Source organism: Chroicocephalus ridibundus, chromosome 1 (assembly GCF_963924245.1).
Source record: "Chroicocephalus ridibundus chromosome 1, bChrRid1.1, whole genome shotgun sequence".
Classification (NCBI taxonomy): domain Eukaryota; kingdom Metazoa; phylum Chordata; class Aves; order Charadriiformes; family Laridae; genus Chroicocephalus; species Chroicocephalus ridibundus.
This window is the reverse complement of record NC_086284.1, coordinates 111,000,227-111,023,267: the sequence shown is the minus strand read 5'-3', so window position 1 is coordinate 111,023,267 and position 23,041 is coordinate 111,000,227. Positions and strand designations below refer to the sequence as shown.

The window sequence follows — 23,041 nt, the reverse complement described above, 5'->3', positions numbered from 1 at the left end:
TTGTTGTATTATGCTTGCTGACTTTTACTGCTATGTCGTGTATGCATAGGCTCAAATATAGGCCTGATGTCCACATTTAATGCCTGTCATTAGTCTCTATTCTGAAAACAAGAATTTACCACATATAAGACATGCACAAGTGGAGTAGGAGGCAGCCCCAGTGAGAGTTATAAGGAGGTGCTGGGTGGAAGGGAGCGTAGGGCAGAAGCAGAGCGGACAGTGAAGTGGCAACAAACGGCCACTTCATGGACTTTTGTTGTGAGAAAAGTAGGTTTGAGTTTATGAACCAAAAGGTAAAATAGCAAAATACAGCAATGAATAGCACAAGCGTGGAAGGCCTCAAAGAGGAGGGAGAAGTGATTCTCCTAAATGGGTGGTATAGAGTTCAAAAGATTTGAAAGTTGGAGAGAAGTGGACTTAGCGGCCAGTGAAGTTGCTTGTTTTTACATCATGGAGCTTTGCTGGATGCTAGTAACTGAATCTGAGGCATGCAGGAGTGTTAAGTCACTAATAAGCCTAAGTGCAATATGTAGTAATACTTTTATTTTGAACCCTTAGCACTTCAAATACTGATAGCTAGTAAATCTAAAGTTCTCAATGGTATTGAAGGAACATATGATAGTGCGTGCAGATGGGAGCATACATTCCATAGCATTCTGTGTTTTCTTTGATTCAGATTATTGGCATGAATTAAAAGTTAGCTCTAATAATGGCTGATCTACACCACTAAAACTAGCTCTGTATACAGTAAACCACCAAAATTGTTTATAAAGTGAAGCGAGAACATAAGTTTAGTTTGTCATGTTGGCAGAGGCAAACTATTCCAAATAATATATTTAATGCCATAGGCAGAGGTCTATTTCTGCTTTTTATTTTTAGAACAGTAAGAATGTATTCATTCTTTAAGATTGCTCTCTGCTTGCTATACAAAATGAAGGTAGATATGGTCTCTGGTTTGCAGCTTTAAAATCTGAATAAAAGTAAAATTGGAAATTAATAAAAGGCCGCAGATGACTAAATGAGGCTAATGGGTGTTGCAATGTGTAAATGTGTATTCAAGCTTGCAACTTAAACAATATCATGTTTTAGTAAAATGCCGGTACCTGAAGCAATTCATTTAGGAGCTCTACAGAAATGCATCGTTTTCTTTCCTCCTGACGAAGAGTTGCGTTTCAAGCTGTACTAATATGGTATATTTAGGTTTTGGTTACTAGTCAAATTAAGTCCTTCCTAATTTTTTTTTTCCAAAATTCAAGTTAGTCTTTGTATTTTTCTCCTGTTAAATCTCAAGCCTTGTCACTAATTTGGACAAATTCCTAGCCAGTATTTGCTGCTGACAAACAGGTATCATTATGCACATCTATGCTAGTTGTGGCATCCTTGCCTGTTATTAATCCCCTTCGCTTTGGTAAAAGTGAGCCTACAAACTGGCCTGCCACAAGAATGGAAATTGCACAGCTTTTCTTGGGCTGCTCTAAGAGAAACCTGAACGATGACCGCATTTCACAATATGCCAATAGTGTTCCAGCTGTCTGCCAATAGGTATATCCTGTTTTGTTCGCTAAGCTTCGTTAGTAACCGTGATTTTCTTTATTTAATTTTTTTGTTTTCTTTTTACCTTAGGAGAAGTTTGGGTTTTCTGCAGCCATTACAGACTGGTCAAATGTGTTCATTCTGCTTAAGCATCATAGGTGACTTTCTGCCAAATGAGAACGTTTTTGACACCTTGCTGACTGGTTTAGAACTAGTAGCCTGAATTGCTTTAATATTAGTTTCACAGATCAATTTGGAAGTCTGTCCTTCCTTCCTTCTTTCCAAGCTTAATCTTTAAATATTGAATGGGAAGATGGCTGTGTTCACAGTATGATGAAATTAGGGTTTTCATGTAAACTTGTATAAAGGTGATCAATACTGAAAAATTCCCCAGTCCTTGTGCAAAAGTTTTTGCCTTTTTTCCTCAGGAGTGGAAACAAATACAAAACTGCTAGTCAAAGAAAACAAAAGGTTTTCATACATCCATTAGTGAAACAGCTGTTTTTAGTGTCCTGTGCTTACAGAACTTGCAAGAATCCATCAGAGAGAGCCTATCTAAAGCTCTGTGCAGTGGCTTGATAACGTTATCTTTTACCTAGATGCAGAAGTACTGTTTTACTACTCTCCAAGTTTTGTTATGTCGGTAACTTTACTATTTTAGGACTCCGCTGGTGGCTTTTAATGATCTGTGTTGCATGCCAAGCTTTTATGGATTTAATATGCTGACTCATTTATATTCTTGCAGCGTTAACGCAGCATCACAGTTCTTGAACGTTAAGAATTAATCCTTTACTCAGGCAACCTAAATTCTGCCAAGGTCCTTATGTTTGATAATCCTAGACATTCAGGGGGGAAAAGGGATAAGCAGGGTGGTTTAGGTAAAACCAAGGCAGCTTATATTCTGTAATTGCGTTTGGGCTCTATATGGTGTGGGAAGACATTACTCAGAAAAGTGAATATTTTTCGTATCTTGTAGTCTTGAAGCTACCACTCTACCTATCTCTCTGGCACGACAGAAAATACACCTACATCATCACCCCCTATAGCCCGGGAAAGCCACAGTATGTCTGTTGTCACTCAGCACGGTTAGTCTGAATGCCCTAAATTGACACTGGATTTTTGTTGTTGTTGTTTATTCTCATTTTCTTTTCATCTCTTGTTCAGCCCCCAAACTGGTAGAACAGGAGGCAGGTATTCTGAAAATATCATGATAATTTGAGTTGGTATAATTTAGCCTGGTCAAGTTTCCAGATGACAGCTTTTAAATAGGTTTAAATACACTGGAAACCCACCACCACCTTTTAGAGACTTTTTCTTGGATGCATAAATCTTCCGTAATTTGTGCATTTTAAACATATTTGATCACGGCCAGTAGATACGGAGCATCCACCTTTTAGATGCAGCCTGTTTAATTGCAGTGGGACTTCTGATACCTGTCTGTGGCTGAAGCCAAGTGGGTGAGAGATGAAGTGCTGCCCCATGCAATGTGTTTGGAAAGCCGGCGCTTTGGCCTGGGTCCCGCAGGTGGCACTCGGGCCAGGGACAGTCTCTGCTGTGCCTCCCTCGGTGCCTGCAGAAGAGGAGCTTCTGTTCCGTGGCATCGCCTACCCTGGGTGTAGGAAGCCTGGTCAACAGCTCAGAAAACTGGGAATTATTTTGCCTAGCCCCTTTCTGAAGCACTGGGGTGGTTGGCCATGGGAGGCCTCTGCTGCAGTGAGGGCTTGGGTGGGCTCGTTTGTATCTCCTCACCTCAGGAAGAACTGTAGGCTCCTCCTTGAGGTACTTCAGGCATAAAAATCTTAGGCACACTTACCATATTCTTGTTTACGCTTACACTCGGAAATTATCTTCTTTTTTTTTTTTTTTATGTGAAGATAGAAGTTTCCTGAAGTTGCTTTAGCTCAGTATAGAAGAGCTACAACATGACGCTATCCTACTAGTATTAGTGGTGTTGGTGGTTGATTAACTGCGAGCGTTCTGCTGCGTCTCCGTACAACCGTGCACAGTGTAATAAGCGGTTTTAGAGAGAAGTTTAATAACTAAATATCTTACATAAGGAATTTTAAGTAGAACAAAGCCAAAGAAGAAAAGAACATGTCAGACAATGCTTTTTAATTATACACACCAGCTTGCAGAAATAGGTTCGTTCAGCTTAGTCAAGCATGGAGTTACATGTGCACAGTTTAAAGCTCTGGATTAAAGAAATACAGTTTTTGTGAAACACTGTGGATTGAATGCCAGGCAAAAATTCTAAACTTTCATACAGTTTTCTGTTCTTAATTCGTGTGTGTATTATGAAATCGGCCAGCTCAGCTGCTTGGCGCTCTGATGGCACTTGGATTAGTCATGGAGAGAAGTCAGTCTTTGGACATTGTATTTCAGCAGCTGGTTTATTTTTTACATAAGACATTGCTATGTTTTGCTTGATGAAGAGCCCACCAGTGGAATGCTATTACATCATGAGACATAACTTCAATTAGTATCAACTTCTAGAATGACACTTGAATTAAATATTAACATTTTCTATGCTTTGAGTAAGTAAACAAAGGACTCTCTGTTCTAATCTCTCTTCTCTGCAAGGATGGATGAGAGGGGAAGCTGTATTTTGAACAGTAAAACAGAATGGGGGGGGAAGCTTGCCTACTTAACTTTCTGTGTTGATTTAGTAAGATCAGGAAGGTCTCTTTGGGTTGGTGTTTTTGAATTTTTTTGTATTAATTTTTTTTCATCTAAAAATGTTAGGAAAGAAACCTTTAGCCTTTTCATTTTGCTGGAGAGGCTGTATACTCTGGGGTGAGGGAAGAGGTTAGACTCAGTACAGGCTCTTTTACAAGGAGAGTCAGGAATGCAGCAACTTTTCACGAACTCATCTTTTTTTTTTTTTTTCCTTCCAACATGTTGTAAATTATTAGAATAAATGCAGTGCCTCTTCACAATTTCTGTTACTTTCTTGGCACTGTGGGGTTGAAATCCGCTGTGGTCTGTGACTTAGGTCTTTACTGTGAGGGACAAGTTGTGGATCAAAGTCTATTGCTGTGGTAGGCAAGCTCTGCCTTTCCAAAATAAATAGCAATGTGATCAAGAAAAAAAAAAAAGTTGTTAATTATAGATTGTAAAACCAAAGGGTTTAATAGGAGGGCAAATCTTTCCTGTGCTTCTCTGATGAGCATGTTTAAAATACTTCAGACCTCTTCTGCTACCCCTTCTTCATCAAAATGCTAGTCTGTGGTAATGAACCGAACTTTAACTAAAGTGCTTTCTGCGTGTACGCAGCCGTTAAGCAAGTGCTGAGGTCTTCACTTCTCAGCCACTGCTTTAGACTTTTATTTTTGCAATCTGGAGTCGTCTTGTTCTTTATAACTCTCTTGGCTCTGGGCTCTGTGTTACATTGTGGGGTTCTTAGTGAGTGTGCCTGTAGATGCCTGTTACCATGTCTTATTGTCCATAAAATGTGCATGGTACCAGTTATTTACCTGCAAAGATGCATAACCCAGTTTCCTTACTCGAATGTACAGTATTCAGATCCTGTAATGGGAGGAGTGGCCCGAATGCAAAAAGTATGGATAATTGAAAGTGGATTTAAGTTGCATATACAAAAATGTATTCTCTCTGCACTGAGGAGGTAGATGATGGAGGGGCTGACAGTTACACAATTCATAAAATTCTTATTGTAAAAAGTAGTTTACCTATCATCTAAAACTATTGTTCCATTTATGTGATTAACTGTAAAGAAGTTTTTATTATGCTGTTTTCCCGGCAAAAATTATTGTCTTCTCTTTAAAATATGTTTAGCAAAGTTGAGTGAAATAATACAGCTTCTGAAATGAAACTTTAGCATTTCGTATGTTTGACATTTCATTTCGTTCATTAAAGTACTTTTGGAAGAATTTTGTATTGTTTACAGATGTGCTTAAATGTTTTTTTTAATTTTTTTTTTCCCTTTTCAGTCATTATTTAACCTACTGGAGTTTCGAAGACTAGTTTTGAATTTCAATCCTCCTGCAAATGCTCAAGACTTGCCCCGAAACCAAAAGGTAAAATTAGAAGCTAACTTCCCCTAGTGGCTCCTAAGGGCATTTCTCCCTTGCCATTGAATTTTGCACTGTTCTCTAGCTCAAATTAGCACGGATTTTATAGGTGCCAGTTAACATTTCTCTGAGCTTTCTCTTACGGATCTTACAGAAAATATATTAGCTTCACAGTAGAGTACAGGGAGAGCGTTGAGAGAGGCAGAGTTTGCTCGCCGTACTGCTGCTTAGTCCAGGTTCAGTGGCAGGGCTTTGCTGATACAGCTGTAGCAGCGCTGCTGCTTGTGGCTGAGCATTTCTAATGTGAATGGAGCTTATGTTAACAAACATATTTTATTCTAGACCCCTCGCACTGTGCAGTTATGGGCATGCTTTCTCGTTACCTGCATGGTTTTGGTTTGTGTAGCTTTACCAGCAGTGTTGTTGGTGTTGGCCTGGCTACTTCATTGTTTTTTCAGGGTTGTTAACTTCTTGTAACTTGTGATCTGAGATTAAGCTTTTGGTTATTAACTTGTATCTTCTGGTCTGCTTATGAGCTGATTGTCATAAATTTTCCCATGCTTATTCTAGTATTCAGATAGGATTGGGGAGGGGGTCCTTGGCTCTGGTTTCTTGTGACCTCAGACTAGTGAGGGGAAATGGTCGTGGACAGGGAAAAAACGGGCCAATTTTTACTCCTTCACAGAGGCCTTCTGAGGAGACATAGATGGGCGTACCTTAGTTACTATGTTAAAAAATAGAAAGCAAGAAATGGGAAGAGGAAGTGGCTGTGTGAAGCGTGAAGGCGCTTTATACCCTGATTTTTAGCAATGGCTTACAGAGCAGTGAATTTTTGCGTATCCATAATGCCCCTTTCTTTTTGGTTTTAGAAAGGGTGTGTGTTCTTGGCCTGTTCTTAGTTGTTTGGCACTTCAGGCTTGACTGGTATGCTCACTAGCAAAAGAGCTGCAACTAAAAAAGCAAAAGAAAACAGACATAAAGAAGATAGCGTCCATTTTCTAAACCGTTCAGTCTGAACTGTGTAATTTCTCCCCTGCCCTCCACACCCCCCACCCCTGTTCAAAGAGCAAATTGTCACTTGTTGGGGGTTGTTTTGTTTTTGTGGGTTTTTTGGTTTCTTTTTTTTTTTTTAGGAAAAGACATTTGCATTAGATCATGAGATGGTGTGCAAATACAACATGGGTAATATTGGGAACATGTCGCAAGAGAGTGACAGGACAGTGTATTTTAGTAAGAAAGACAGGATAAAGTCATGTTTTACCAGAGTTGTACTAAAATGTTTATTTCTTGATTTTTAGATCGACTTTCTGCCTGATATTTCATTATTCATCTCATAATTTTTTTTTTAGTAATATCCTCCAGTACTCACAGTTCTTTACCTTAATTTTTCAGGGTGTAAAAAGCAGTTGGCATCTAAGAGGTGATATGAAATAGATAATAACAAGCTATTGTCGTTGAAAAATGTCTTGCCAAAGCATTGACACTAAGAGCCAAATGCCTTTATCAGTTCCAAAGTGCTATTTCTTAGAAATACTGACCATGACAGACAATATTAGGGCTGTGTGAAATGGTGTGATAGCAGGCAAGTATATGGATTTGTGCAGAAGCCTTGCTTTCTGCGAGACTGCTAGTAGTCTCTGGCAGTAGTTTGTATCCTCTCCTTTGTTAGCTTAAATTCCAGAAAGAAATATCATCTGTCCTATCTATCGCTGAAAAAGGATTGTCTTAGTGTTGAAATATGTTTTGGGGAGAATTTAGGAAAAGAGATTGCTTCACTAGTTGTAACTTAGACAAATAGAAGAAATAAGCATGCATGCCCCCAAATATAGCGCTTTTATTTCTTTGTAAGGTGAAGGCAAGTAGAGGCAAGTCAATTTAAAGTTGTAATATAAGATACTAGTTGACAAAAGCCCTGGAATTTACTTCCATCTGCTTACTCTTGTTTTAAAACTATCTCAACTTAGTTTTGTTTTTTGGTTTTATAATCTAGTATTAAGTACTGTATGTGACTGACATTCCCTAGAATAGAGTTTCCTTGCTAATAAAGACCAAGTTTTAATAATCCCAGATTTTCTAGACTTTGGTTTACATCCTGTTGTTCTTCCAGTTGTTGGAAAGTAGAGTTCAATGCTAGCCTCACGACAATCTCTTCATTTAGAATTAAAGCATGTGGTTGTACTTTGGGCAGTATTACATAGTGGGGTGTTTTTGTTCTTTCCTATTTATCTATTGAATCCAAATGCTATTAATAATTTGCAATGTAAAATTCTTCATCCAGAAGTCGTTGGTATGAACTTAAAAAAAAAAACCTGAAATGAAAACTAAACAACAAACCCGTCCTATTTGCCCCAGCTAATTGAACTTTGTTTTTCTGGATTTTAAAATTGGACGAACACTTAAAATCTCCAATGTGGTTTTGTTCTTTCTCATTTGAAATTTGTTGTTCTTCCTTGGTGTGTTCCTCAGCTTCCTTCTGTAGAACAAATACATTTCTCTGTGGTTACTGCAGCCTCTTCTCTCTCCCAGTTCTCTTACCTCTTGCTGTCATATGAACAGATCTTTTTTTGCTGTACGCAGTGAGGCCAGTTAAACGTTTGGCCTTGATGATATCTTCAGGAAATGTTTTATTATCAGAGGAAGTGTGCTGCTGTGCTACAGGTTAGCATGTCCTCCCCTCTGTTTCAACACTACCATTATGCCAGTATCCTGGCATACTCTGATTGAATATAATGAATGTTTGCTGTGCATTAAACATGTAGATTGCTTTAGAAGAATTTCTTAATCATAAATTGTTCCAAAATCAGTGTATTAAAAAAACTACTTATGCAGGCAGGATAGGTCGTCAAGTAGAGAACGTTTTAGATAATGGACTTTTCATACAATTTGTATTTCAAAATTGATTTTAATCTCTTTTTGTGTTGTTGCACCTACAGTATGCTTTAAAATTGAGAGCTGTATGCTGTGTTGTGATTACTTTATTAGTTCTTCTGTTTTAAAGTGTGAGTCCTTTGTGGAACTGTATACCTTGTCTCGGGGACTGGCTCATGTCCTTTTGAAGATTTTAGGCTTTGTTTAGTCAGAATCACTGTTTGTTGTGGTAGTGCCAACATAATCTGGTCAAGGATCATGACTAATGCATTAAATAGAGCTTTCTCAAAAAAGCAACAAGGATTTTTCTAGTTTTAGGGAACTTTCTCTAGGCTTTACAAAGATATTTCTTCTGAGTAATCCTATGACATCAGTAGCCAGTTGTTTGACCTAAAGCTACGAGTATGCTTAAAACTCAGCCAAAATAGTCGTGTAAATTTGGGTAAGTGATACTCACTGCCTATGTATTTCGGATTTAACAAAAGGAAGGTGAGATCTGGAGTATTCTGTGGTTGATTATCTATATTATGCATATGAGTTGTCACTGATATCGAAGCATCTTGATAAAATATATCTTTGTCTAAAACTTGAAATTCTTTTCATTTTTAATAGATCACTTTAGGAAAATAGTAAGAAGAAAAAAACGTTCATAATTTGTTTCCCTGTTTTGTTGTTATAAGGTGCTTTAAATAAGTAAATGGGGGACTGATCATATTCTTAAATTATGATCATTTAATGCTGAATTGGGGTGGCATTTGAACATTGCTTATAATTGGCAGGTGTTTTGCAAAACGAACTATAGGAGCAAGTAAAACTTGGGAATTTATGTGACTAGAAGTATTTTTTTAGGTATTATGCAGAACATGTTCCAATTCACCACACACAGTTTTTAAAGATGAAATAAACCAGACTTTATGTACAAAAAGCCTTATGCATACTGGATTGACTTAGGAGTGACTAGATAAGCATGTGAAATAGTGTGTCATCAAGTAATTCAAGTTTGACCAGCATCTGACATCTGTGCTAACCTTTGAATGATACGTAGTTCTAAATACAAGTGGATATTACTAATTTCACAAGTATTTGTCAACTATTTACTCAGGAGTATGAGCGATATCCAATCTCCACAACATTTGTAACCTGTGGTTTAATCTATGGTGTGACAGATTAGTGTTTCACTTAACTTGCTTTTCATTATACAGGCAGAAAGTATTTCTTCTGCTTCTCTCCTGGAAACCTGAAAAAGAGCTCAGTGTTCCCCATGAACTATACTTAAAAAAAAAAAATAGGTAGAAAGCAGAGCAGGATAGCTCTTTTACTTCTATAAAAAAAAAAAAATTTGTTTACACCTTATAAATTTACTCTTCAGTAAAAAATAAGCTTATAAAGGTACTAGGCAGTGTGTAGGCTCACAAGAAATTCTGCTAGAGTTACAGGGGAATACTAATTTCAATAAAGTCAGTGCATATTGTTGCAGTATATTACTTAAGGCTTTGTAAGTCTCTGGAACAGTTCTGTCTTAAATGCAATTTAGCTTGTCCACTTTTCCATTCATCTCCATTTCAAGTCAAACACCCACATCTAGGTGTGGTTTCAGGGAGCTTTCAGTTTCTGAAATGTAATTTTCTTCCCAGACAACTTCGTTATTTTGTAAAACTGACAAGTAAAAGGCATGCAACACTACCTTGTAGTACTACAAGTAAGCTTATAAATTATTATGTTGATTGGCTGGATGTATGCTTAGTTCATTAGGTAACACTTCTGTAAAGTAGATTTTTTTTTTGTTACCACTTCGTTAAATATTTTTTTTATTCTTCTTCAAATACAGGAACATAGGAATTTGCCTTTCATGCGTGAATTGAGGTACCTGTTTGCACTTCTAGTTGGTTCGAAGAGAAAATATGTTGACCCATCAAGAGCGGTTGAAATCCTTAAAGATGCTTTTAAATCAAATGATTCCCAACAGGTAATTTCTATGTATTTTTATTCAAGCTTAAGCATGTTTTCATATGGTCATCTGGAAATAGAAGTGCTTAAAATGGACAACAAAAATTTGAGATGTTCACAGAAAATAAACTTCTAATTGTCACAGTCTTTGAGGTTTTTTTCTCTCGTATTATGTGATCTCTATCCGCTTTTATTAAAAAAATTAATAAAAGTAATAAAAATAATCCCAGACAGCATGTCTATTTTATTCAGTATACTTTCTTCCTATTATTTTAGAAACTAACTAATAGTTCAACATTCTTGCTTTTAGGGTTTAATTTAGCTTCTAAGTCTGTGGTTTTTGAAAGAGCTTTATTCCTCTGACCTAACAGTGCATCCAGGGCTGGTACAGTCATAGTATACTATTAGTCTGTGTACATACTGGTTTGGAGGGTCCTAATTTTCATATTTCAAGATTCTTGCCTAAATCATGGTATATTTTGCTTTTCTGAGAACCACTTTGTTTCTTCAGATGCTTTATTTTTCCCACATGAGGTTATGTGCCTAAGGTGTTTAATTACAACAGCATGCTGAATTTAGTGCTTGATGAAAGTAATATTAGTCACCACTCGTTAGATACCAAAGGGTTTGAACAATGGGATTCATAAGATGCCTTTGGACTAGCATGGTGTGAAAGCTGAGCCCCAGTAAAAAGGATCACAGGACAGTGTAATGGCTGAGGAACATCAGAGCCTTAGTGTGCTCTAAGAGCCACCCAAAAAAACCCCGATCATGGCATAGTCATAGACGTAGTGTGATTTTGGAGCTCTTTTGGGGGGGAATACTGCTATACTGATCTTGTAAGGTGACGCTTCAGTGTGTTCTGTTACATATGTGAACATATACTGATTATTTTATGTTTGTCAACAGCAAGATGTTAGTGAATTTACACACAAATTATTAGATTGGCTAGAAGATGCCTTCCAAATTAAAGCTGAAGAAGAGAGGTAAGATTATTTTTTTTGTTTCTAGCTCTGTATCCAACTTGGCTGTATCTTTTTCAACCATATAGTGAGAAGTGGATTTTTGGTTGCTTGGTTTTCTTTTGCTCATCAAAATGTTCAATATACTTCTATTCTCAGAAGTAAATACTTATTGTTTGTATAAGTGAATATCTGTAAACTGTTTTTTTAATAGATAATTGTTTCTAGAATGTTGCAGGTAATAGTTTTTACAAGGGTTTTGTACAATTTAGGCACTCACAAATTGAATCTGATTTACATAAATTTTCCTAAATGAAGCACTTCTAACGCTTAATTTTCACAATATACTTATCATTGCAAATATGTGAATCATTGCTATTGTCATTAGAGGAGAGTATAAAACTTAATGAACAGTAACTGAGTAAAATAGGCTGCATTTCCATAATGAATTCAGAATATTCTACTCATAGTTTTATAAAAAGTTCATAGCTTTGTGTTTGATTTTTTCCACTGACACGCTTTCTGTTTTCAGGGATGGAGAGAAACCAAAGAACCCAATGGTGGAGTTATTTTATGGACGATTTCTAGCAGTAGGTGTACTTGAAGGTATGCACCAGAATGTACTTAGACTTCTGTGCTTGTGTCTGTTTGGTGCTTGTCTAAGTACACAGGTGAGTTATGCAGCCGTAGCATTTTGGCTACTTCTGCGGAGCTACACTTGGAGAACGTGTTCAATGTGTGACAAAAGGTTTGTCCTGAGAATATGAGACCGAAGGTAAACGTAGCGAGCTGCAGTGGTCCAGAAAGACTGTTTTGATAACTTTCAGGAGCTGAGTGTATGTACTTAAGCGCAGTAGAAGTTAGGGTGAGTTGCTGAGCAAAAATGGTTGCAAGAAATTACTATCAGGGCACTTTTGCCACTTACTAATGTTATACAGAAGGCAAGTTAGTGTATTTTATTGAGCTAGTCTCTCTCACTCTCTCTGCTTCATTTAATACAATTTAAAATTTCAATTACTGCATTTTATTTTGCACAGTTACTGGTATGAATAACTCACCCTCTTAAAAGTACAGTTAGCTGAAAACAAGTCAGTGGAAACCTGCTCAAAGGGAGTGCTGGAGAGAGTACTAGAGAGGACGAGACTGTGCAACAAGCTTCCCTTTATCTTATCTGCATATAGTTAGTAGATCTGCAGAATTTCAGCATTCTCTACTTCCAGGAGGCCAGCAGTTGTAAAAGTATTTTTAATATTGGTGATTCTGTCCCCCATCCTGAGAGTGAATGACTCCTGAGATGCATGTGAATGAAGCAGCTATAATCTTTAAAGTGGCTTCCAGGTTGTTCCTCAGCTTGGAACAGCTTATCTAATGACTTGTTGCCAGATTTCAAAACTATTCTGCAGATTCCTTGCTATTACTAGCTCCTTTGCGTTAGGCTACTTTCATCCCTTATCTCCTCAGTTAACATGAGAACGTGTGTAAAAACCAAACTAAAGAAACAAAACCGTCAGGTGTAAGAAGACTTGTTACTGGCTTTAGGATTAAATAAATCGAAATTGTAGATTGAAATCACTTCTCACCCTTATTTCTGCTCATGTTTGAGCTTACATCTTTATACAGTGTTACCAAATTATGGTCTTGTTTTCAGGACAGCAATCATGAATGTTCTCTTTTGTGGTTTATTTTCACAAAATGTACTTATACAAAGGGCTGTTTCATACCAGTGATTCCACTGACTTTGCTGATACAATGTAGAGTTGTATTACTGAGCTGCTATTTGTAGGAGGAGGATTTTGATTTATACGTGTAAAACTTCCCATACATCTGTGGTGCCAAGTCATTTTTAGTTTTGCTTATTAGCAGTAGATGCAAAAGCAATATAAAAAATGAGCTGAAGAAGAAAATACAGCAATTTTCAATATTACGTTCAAGTGACTTTTTTGGGTAACTTGTTTTCATAAATACAACTGAACTGATCGATAAGAAAATGTGGGTATTGTTCAGTAGACTACGTCAGGTGACCTAGGATTGTTAGGTTTTTTTAAAAGGTAAATGTTTGTTCCTGAAACCTTAACTTATTTAATTTCTTATGTGAAGGTAAAAAATTTGAAAACACAGAAATGTTTGGCCAGTATCCACTCCAGGTTAATGGCTTTAAAGATCTGCACGAGTGCCTAGAAGCTGCAATGATTGAAGGGGAAATTGAATCTCTCCATTCAGAAAACTCCGCAAAGTCTGGTCAGGAGGTGAGTTAAATGCTCCAGTGGGCTTCTTTCAGGATGTTGTTGTAGTGCTCTTTATTTTTCATGGGGATTCATGGTTGGTTTTTATGTGACTGGCTGCTGTGCAGGTTCTGACATCTGGTGTAATTGGATTGTTAATTCAGGGGGTGTGCGTCTCTTTTGGAGTATCCAGAGTATCATAGTTTTGTATTTTTCATAAAATGTGAAGTTCATGCTTATTAAAAGCTGGCAAAATTAAGTGCTTACAGTGATTTGGCAGAGGCTGGTTCCCACCTGTTGCTGCTATTTGATCTCCAGAGAGGTCATGGGTGTAATGTCCTGTGGTAGCTCTGACTGACTTGCTGCCCTGTGCCATACTGTAAACAGCAACTGTGAGCTCTGTGTTTGACTATTGCTTCAGAGCATTGTTGTTGCTGTTCTTCTGTGCTTTTGGCTTGTAATTCCTCAGCATCCTAGCTTTCTTCCCCTCTCCCATTTTTACTGATGTTTTCCAGCATCCTCCTCTTTGCACTCTACAGTGGGCAATTCTCCTCCTCTTCTCTCACGGTGGTGGGCCAGGGGCTGGCAATACTTGCTCTATGGGCTGCTATTCCTCTCAGGAGAGCTCTTGCAAGAGCAGGAGGCTGCCAAGTGCCAGAGCGTGCTGGAAGCATGGGTGGAGGGATTCAGATGGAGCCCCACTAAGAAGTGGGATATGCAGCCTATGGTGTTGGGATGAGGTGATAAATGAGATTTCTTGCGCAGAAGTCACAGGTTAAGGAAAAGAGGTAGTTGGACCGATGGTGGTTGTAGAACTAAGAGGGTATGCTCTGAAATGTCCCCTTTTATTGCTGGCATGCATGTATATGCCCAGCATTTCTCTCTGGCAGATCACAGGATCACACAGATACAATGTTGGGTATTGTATAATACCTCTAATAACCCCCAGGTTATTGATGTGGAAATACGGGAATCCCCATTGCATGTAAAGACTGAGCTACTTTCTCTTTACGCTGTTGTTCGTGTTTCACCATGGTTATTTTAAAGATGTGAAATCTTGGGAGATTTCTTCTACTTAAGTAAAAAGTTCAGGTGTAGTTTCTTCCTTGTTGTCAATCTTTTGTAGTAATGAAATTTTGCTTCCTTTAATCATATCAACATACAGACAGGATTTAGTTACTAAGCCTAGTGACGCGCACTGAAATCATCCTTCAGTCTGAAGTTGTATTTCCAATTTTGTACTATGAACAAAAGTTTTATAGCATCTCTTTTATAGTCCCTTTTTCTGGTCAGCTATTGTTGATCAAGTATTGTTTAACCAAATCAGACGTTAACAAGCATTTTCAAACATCTTTATGCGTCTTACTGGATGCGTGCTTCTTTTGTAGAATGCTTAATTTTTATTTTTTATTTCAGCGCTTGTAGAAGTGTCTTCTTACAAAGAGCATGTTTCCTGAAATATAACTGGAAAAAAAAATAACTTCATAAATTTCTTGATACAATCCAAAATTCAATTTCTTTATGCAAGGTGAAATCTTGTATGTACCTACTACAAGAGCACAATTGTTTATCTTATGGACTGAAGGTTGTCTTGCAGTTAAAACCTGTGTGCTTTCATGCATGAAATGTCAGTTCAGTTATAAATGCTTGACTAGAAGTGTCAGACTTTAGGATTATTTTTTTGTTGTTTTGTTTTTTGAGGTTTTTTTTAAACCTGTACTGTGAGGAAACTATGAGGAACAGAAGGATAGTCATGTACAGGTCTAAAGTGTTAAGCTTTGAGTTCTGTGAAACTGTCAGGGTTTTAATCAGCTTGGCTTCTTAACGTGTGGAAATAGAAGTGAAGTAGTCATATCACAGATTGACAAGAGTGGCTAAACAAGAAAGGTAATGTGTTAGGTCCTAGTGCAGAAAAGCATATCTGCATTATTACCAGGGCCAAGTAAATTGGTTGCATTTCCCTAAAATTAATTAATTTACTAATAGTGGTTGCTGCTGTTAGTAGTTATGTTTAAACATAATGCCTCAAAGATGTTAACAGTGCATTGGAAGGTTTGGAAGTACTGAAGAAAGCTGAATTTCTTGTAGCTTTAATGAAGTCTGTCTCTGCTGAACAAAGACTTCAAGTGGCACTTGTCTGAGCTGGTAGATATCAAAGCTTAAAGAGAGTAATAATGTAAATGTAGTAGTCACATGTGTTGAAAGGTCCATTTTATCCTGAAAGTAACATTCTCATTTTTTTCCTTGTTCCCACCATTGCCTCTAATGGGGTATTTAGCTTGTTGTTCATTATTATTATTATCACAATACCTAAAAGCCTCAGCCATGGAGTAGGGTGTCAGCAAGCGAGCTAGTGTATGAACACAAAACAAAGAGACGTTCCCTGTCCCAAGGGACTTAAATCCCAGTTTGTGAGAAGATGGAGGTCAATGCACATACTTGGAGTTAAAAGTGTGGGGAAAATGATATAACGTTCGTCAGCATCATGTTTGATGAACTTCAGCACATCAGCAGCTTAGTCATTGATAAGTGGTTTGGGGGTCTTGCAATAAAAGGGTTTTAGGGGGAAGGGTTGTGGTGTGGCTGTGCTGACTTTAGCACTGCAATTTACTGTTGTGTGAAGCTGCTGCAAGAGAGAAGTCATGTTTATCTCCTTTAAAACTGAAAAGGTGCTTAGTGGAGGCTGATGCAGGCAAGAAAACGGAAGGCAGCTCATTTTACATGTAAACAGATGAAAGGAGTGATGCTGAAGGCAGTTAACTAGGAAAATTCAGCAACATCCTGGAAATCTTGTAGTGTGACAAGGCTACGTGTGGTAAGGCCAGGCAAGGGGAGAAGGGAGGAAACGTTGCACTGAGATGTGAAGTGATGAGAATGTAGACCCGAATTTTAGCCATGAGCGCAGGAAGAAAAGGCTGTCTTGGAGGTAGTGTATGAAACGACAATTCAAGACGTTTGGCTGGATAGGAGAACTTGAAGCGAGTCTTGACTCAAATGCCACATCTGGGCTGTTGGCATTGACGTCAGAAATGTGTGGCAACGGTGTCTGCAACAATCAGGGAAGCTCGAGCTGATGGTTAGACATCAAAAACATATGTTGATAGACAAAATGCTGATAGACCGTGTTTTTTATGTTACAGAGTGGAGACAAAAAAGGAACTCTAATGCTGGAATTGGATCTGAATTTGTCTTGTAGTTGAGAAATGAAGTATGTAAGGAAAGAAATGAGGATTAAGGATAGACCTCTACTGAATACTCACAGAAAACTGGGATAAGGTGATGATAACATGGGTTGCTCCATGGACGATTAGCAGTGATTAGAGACATGAGCAGAAACTTCAAAAGAGGTTAGCATGGAGGAGATCTCAAGGAAAAGTATCAGTTTTACAGCTCTGAGAGAGCTTGTCTGACCCAGCCCAGAGTACTCGCTGATCCTGCTTCAGAGGATGTCCTTAGAAACTTTGACTGATACCAGGTCAGAAACTTGAGTCTGAGGGAGCTAGCTGGAAGAGCACATCATACAGCGTAAAAACTCTTCAGTGGTCTTCCAGAGTTACAGGAGAACAGGAGAGTTGGCAAGGCAGATAGGTTCAAGCATAGGCCCTTTTAGTACGAGCAAGACACATGAAAGGAAGGAGCCTTCCTGCCTGTTCCACTTTATTGCAGGTAGCGATAGATGAGTTGAAAAGCTCTGATGCGGCATGGGTGACAAGTGGTCTGTGTTTACAGTGAAGGTGAAAGATGTGAACTTTAGAAAGCTTATGCCGATCCACTCTCTAAAACCAGTTTCTCCCATAGCTGTCAGCCTGCAGGTATTGTAACGTTATTACTACAGTTCTGCCATTGGAAGGCATTCATTGTGGGGTTTTCTGTTTTTCTTTTGTTCAGCACTGGTTCACTGAGCTTCCTCCTGTCTTAACTTTTGAGCTATCAAGATTTGAGTTTAATCAGGCTTTGGGGAGACCAGAGAAGATACACAACAAATTAGAATTTCCTCCAATTTTGTATCTGGACAGGTACAGTATAATATTATCCATGAAGTCCTATGAATATGAATCAAATCTCATGAGTTGGGTAGAGTTGCTGGTGCATCTTGTACTCGCTTAAATCACAGTAAGTTTCTGTTCTAGCTGGACAAGTTAATTTTCATGGGTTTCATCCGTTTCAGAAAATACACATAGATAACAATTTAAGACCTGCTGCTACTTTGTTCCAAAACCTGCTTACACTTCAGTCTTTAATTTATTACTAGGTAGGCAAAATACTCTGAAAAATCACAATGTTTATGAGCCCGTTTGGGAAAGAGGGTGAGTAGTCAGGTATTTCATGGTATTCCAGATAGACTGCATGGATTGAAGAGGACTCTCAGCAGCATGCCCATACAGTGCATGCTGTTCATATGTACAGGTGAAATACTTGGCTTTCAGTTAACGCTGAATGTTATTTATAAGCCTAAGCAACGAAACAGGAGTATTATTACGCGGTTGCTTCTTAAACCACTTTAATTTAGAAGCTTTCTAGTATGTGTTTGTACATTTTTATATGAGAACAGAGCTTTTGACACTAGGGATAAAGTTATCTTCTGAAAGCTGTGAAAGGGGAGACTTAATAGGGTTACTGTTTTCTTCTCAGTTCTGATTTACTGCTTAACGTGTTGTAGGTAAAACAAGGTTCTAAAGAGGGTTATTTATTTATTTAGCCATGCTAAACGGCATGGCTGATGGGTACAGACCTCGGTTTCAGGGTTGGAATACTATGGTCTGACATCCTTCTCTAACTTTCATGTTTTACAGGTATATGCACAAAAACAGAGAAATAACAAGAATTAAACGGGATGAAATCAAGAGACTCAAAGAGTACCTCACGGTTTTACAGCAGAGATTAGAACGGTACTATAGATAACTGTTCCCAATGCAAATGCAAATAATATTATGGGCTACATAGAATAAGTTCTTTCAGCTACGCACTTTGTGTGTAGTTATTTGCTCTAAATTTCCCTGCAGTATCTCTTCTCTTTTACCATTTTGTGTGGAAACTGTGTATAAGCACAGTAGTTCTGATGCATGAAACATGCTAGGAAAGGCTTGCTTTATTTAATTGCAGTCAACCAGAAAAAAAATCCTTTTTTTTTTTTCTTTTTTTGTATATGTGAGTCATGGCATTAATACGTTTTGTGGTTAACAGATATTTAAGCTATGGTTCTGGTCCTAAACGATTCCCCTTGGTAGATGTCCTGCAGTACGCCTTGGAGTTCGCCTCCAGCAAGCCGGTGTGCACGTCTCCCGTCGATGACCTGGGTGCTAGTGCCCCTGCCAGTGGCACGCTGCCGGCCCAGACCTCACCCAGGTAAGGGCTGCCTCCCGCTCTCCCAGGGGGAGAGCCCAGTCTGGTACCTTACTGTGTTGTGTGCCCAATCCTGAAAAGAGATTACCCTGCCCCAGACAGCTTGCTGTTTATTGAGGATAACCGGCCAGTTTGTGTAACCAACATTAGGAAAACCAAGGGAGAATAAGGGATGCATCAGTAACGTGAACAAACCAGGTAAAACTACTATAACCATGTACTGCCCATACATTTAAGAGACAGTGTCATCACAGGAGTAATCTTGAGGGATTTGAAAGAACCAAAGGTGGTAGAGTCAAGAACCTCGTTTGAAGAAGATGATATAACTTTGCATATGAAAAAAAGTATAAAGTATTAACCAGTAGTGGCAGCTTGTTTTGCTGTATGTCTTTGGCCTTGGACTGTAACAACATAACCCTCCCCTCAGTGCAAACCCAGCCCCTGAGAGAGAGTGGAGGAAATATAACTGCTTCGTTCACCAGATGAATACAACCGGGCATCTCCTAAGGGGTATAGCGTAAAGTTTCTGCGCTCTTCCTAGAAGTATTTTTCAGCACGACAGACTTAAATAAATAAACCAAAACGTTAATAATCTGGGTTTGTCTCATGTGCTTACAAAAATGTCTTTAGGTGGGAAATTACCATTCTCAAACAAAGCACAATTCCAAATAGACACAATATCTGGTGAGGTCACTGCTTCCCAAGTGTGGTGTTCAAGAATCTGAATTTGGGCAGCATGTATGTGCTGCAGAGCTTCATGGTTTCTGGTGTACAATTTATCTGTTAATTTTTTCCTGGGAATTAAGCTCCTTTTCTGCTTTGCAGCTTACACTTCTTAGCGAGTTTGTCAGGAACCTAAAAGTCTGAGTTTTAAAATACAGAATAGCTAAAGTATCAGGGAGTTAAAGGTTCAATAGTGTTGTTTTTTCTCATTAGAAGCTAGTAACTATTAGTAACGCTTAACAGAGTATAACTTAGGGTAGGATTTGGCTAGGTGGACACCAACAGTTTACAACTGCATTCAGAGAGTAGGGTTCTAAGTTCTGGTCCCGTCAAGATGGGACTTCAAAGGAGTAAAGTAAATGAATCTAAAAAGCCTTTAAAATATTTCAGATGTCTTACTGATACAATGCTAGTAGAAATTGTGGTGATTGATAAGAGAAGACAGACTTCTAAAAGCTACCATTGCTTGCATGAAATACAATATCAAAAGTAATATACTTTGTTCAAACTCCTACATAGGAAGTTTGTTCTGTCAAAATGTAAGTGTTATGACTTTTTTTGTCAGTCTGTAGAAACACAGCAGCATGTTGTGTGGAGTGACATGGTCAACTCTTACTGTTCTTGGAACTTTCTAAACTACTGAAGAATCCCAGTTCCCCGGGCTGTATCATGATGTTGCGCACAAAGTGAAAAGTCAGTGGCTTGCTAGAAAGGTCTTCAGATTCCTGTTATGCATATGAATACATATAGATAGTTTTGTTGATGGGAAGAGAAAAATCTGTAATAGGTTCTCATTTTTATTATTCTGCTGCTCTTGTAGAATTCTCCTGAGCTGGTCGCTTAGTTGTTTGAGTTACAAGACTTGTTTGGAACAAGTTTAGATGGTTTGGTGCTAAATTTAGAGTGTGCCATAAATACCAGAGATCCCTTTATCGTTGCTGTTCAGTTAACATAAGTTGTAGATAGGCAATCAGAAAAAGAAAGTCTGCTAGGCATAAGACACGTGAAGAACTTATTAAACAGTGAACTTATATTTATTGGATTTTATGGTCAATGGTCCATAAGACAAGCTGCTGTGATTTTTCATTCTGCAGTTTGGCATAAATGTTTCAAAGTGATTACTTGTATCATCTTATTTGAAAGTGTTGAATAGCATTTTGAGTAAAGCAAACTGTGGCTTGACCTATCCAATTCCGATTCCTTTATCTTTGGTAATGGCAGCCAGAGTTGTTACTGTGCGAACCTGTAGTACACCACAAAGTTTTCAGGATTTAGATACTAATTCCATATTGATATTGTAAGTATCTTTCCTGGATTGCACTGTAGGAAGTTATCTTTAAAATTTCTGTTTTCAGACTAAAAGCTTATTTTTATGGTATAGCTTTTAGTTTGTATATGTGGTGGTTCAATTTTTGTATTTCATGTTTTGAATGAATGCAGCACAATAGAGCAGCAGGGACCTTCATCTTCAGATGTTCCAAGCACATCTCCTGTACAAAGATCAGTAATACATAAACCATTCACACAATCACGAATTCCTCCTGATCTGCCAATGCATCCGGCGCCAAGGCACATCACTGAGGAAGAGCTGTCTGTCCTAGAAGGCTGTTTACATCGCTGGAGGACTGAAGTAGAGAACGACACTAGAGGTAATGCCACGAGCTGGAGAACGCATTTGCCCTTGGAAAGGTTTTCTGGAAGTGGGGGAAATGGCCGTAATGACCACGTGTTTGCTGAGGTGCTTGTTTCATGTTTCCAAACTTACCTCTAGCACATAGGAAGAGAATTCAGTTAGAGATTGTATTAGACTGGAGGTATACAAACTGAAGATGCAAATTGGGCGTTGAGTGTAGCATACACGGGTGTTTCAATCCAGGTTTCCGTGTGCGTGATGTTGGGGGGAGTAGAGTGGGGAGTAGAGTGAAGTAGAGGTGGGATCCATGCTGAAGAAGGTCTCTGCAGATGTGTTTGAGCTGTCAGTGTGATAGTGGCTGGGCCCATGCTGTGACTTGGCGCTCTGTGGGGGAGTGCGGGTGGAGTGGCCCCTTCTTGGAGGGAAAATTCAGCAAATTTCTGAGCAAAGGCTTTTTGGAGTGGGTAGAGCTCACGGTCTGCTCTGTTGCTCCGAGGGAAACAAGGGAAGCAGTTGTTCCAGCAAGGGTGGGCTTGGTTGAACTCTAGGAAATGAGCAGTGGCATGTCACAAATCACTCTGCTTTATCATCCGAGAAGGGTTAGTGTTTGGCATGTAGGCAGATAAACAGATGCACCAAATGTGAAACTTATCCTTGTTTGAGCCTTTAATGGGAAAAAATAAAGATGTAGCCATGTGCAATTATGCAGCCTCATGTAAGAGAGCTTCTTTTTTTTATTTTTCTTTTAGACTTACAAGAGAGTATATCTAGAATACATCGGACAATTGAATTGATGTACTCTGACAAAACAATGGTCCAAGTAAGTACAATTTCTGCATGAGATAATTCAAAATAGATTCTTTTTGTCACTTCTCTTAAAGTTCTTAGATGCTTGAAAATAGAGCAAGTATACAACAGTTATATATAATGGTTTGAGAAATTTCATTGGAAAGTCATAGTGGGTTTTGCAAACCTTTTAATTATGCCCAGTCAGGTGTTAGAATATTTTACAGGTGACATAAGACAGGTATAACATATGACACACTTAAGTTTAAGCAACTTGGTAATGAAAAGCTGAAATATGTTCTCTCTCTGCTCCATTTTTTTGACTTGAATGCAGAACTTCAGTTTTTGTATAACACAATAACATTTTTCTCACCCTGATTTGACCATATTGCTAGGTAGTGTGATGACTTTAAGATGGCAAAGCAATAGACACAAGAAACTATTATTTTTATACTTCAATGCTTATTGCCATTGTGTATTGCAACTTCTGTATGAATGCTAAAAAATTAAAGGCTCCTGATTCTTATTTGTAGTTAATAATGCCAGTGGGTTTTTTTTTTTTGTTGCTTTGCTTTTTGTTGGATTTTTTTAAAACTCTGTCTAGATTTAGTATCAGTCACAACCTTGGCTGTTAGTATAAGCTGCCTTTTAGGGCGATTCTCATGCTCTGTAATCTGAACAGCATTTTTAGAATGCTTTGCTATGGACTTGTGGCTTCTCTGGTATTTGTTATGTTCACATACTCATGTTCGCTTACTTTGACAGGTTTTAAGGTTAAGGATTACTTCCCCTGTTACTTTCTGTTAGTAAAAAGAACTATTTTCCTTCCAAGTAAGATCTGTTCAGCTTATAGTTTTCCTTGATGTATGTTTTCATTTTGTACATGGCTTGTAATAGTTCCTGGCAGCTGAACTCTGATGTTGAGGATTTCAGGCAGACTTGCCTAGATGGCTTTCTTTAAGCTTGTACTGGCAGGCAATTTTTTTCCTTAACACT

General features: G+C 38.3%; 1 protein-coding gene across 4 annotated transcripts in view; it reads left to right on the top strand.

The window, feature by feature from the left end:
- USP25 (ubiquitin specific peptidase 25) overlaps window positions 1-23,041 on the top strand; it is a 96,440-nt gene that overhangs the window by 49,373 nt on the left and 24,026 nt on the right. For all 4 annotated transcript variants that reach the window (XM_063347392.1, XM_063347383.1, XM_063347402.1 and 1 more), the window contains 10 exons: window positions 5,481-5,567; window positions 10,258-10,395; window positions 11,286-11,362; window positions 11,871-11,944; window positions 13,436-13,584; window positions 17,449-17,576; window positions 18,354-18,449; window positions 18,745-18,906; window positions 21,067-21,275; window positions 22,009-22,079. In XM_063347392.1, the coding sequence (XP_063203462.1) occupies window positions 5,481-5,567; window positions 10,258-10,395; window positions 11,286-11,362; window positions 11,871-11,944; window positions 13,436-13,584; window positions 17,449-17,576; window positions 18,354-18,449; window positions 18,745-18,906; window positions 21,067-21,275; window positions 22,009-22,079 (1,191 nt within the window). The remainder of the gene's footprint in view (window positions 1-5,480; window positions 5,568-10,257; window positions 10,396-11,285; window positions 11,363-11,870; window positions 11,945-13,435; window positions 13,585-17,448; window positions 17,577-18,353; window positions 18,450-18,744; window positions 18,907-21,066; window positions 21,276-22,008; window positions 22,080-23,041) is intronic.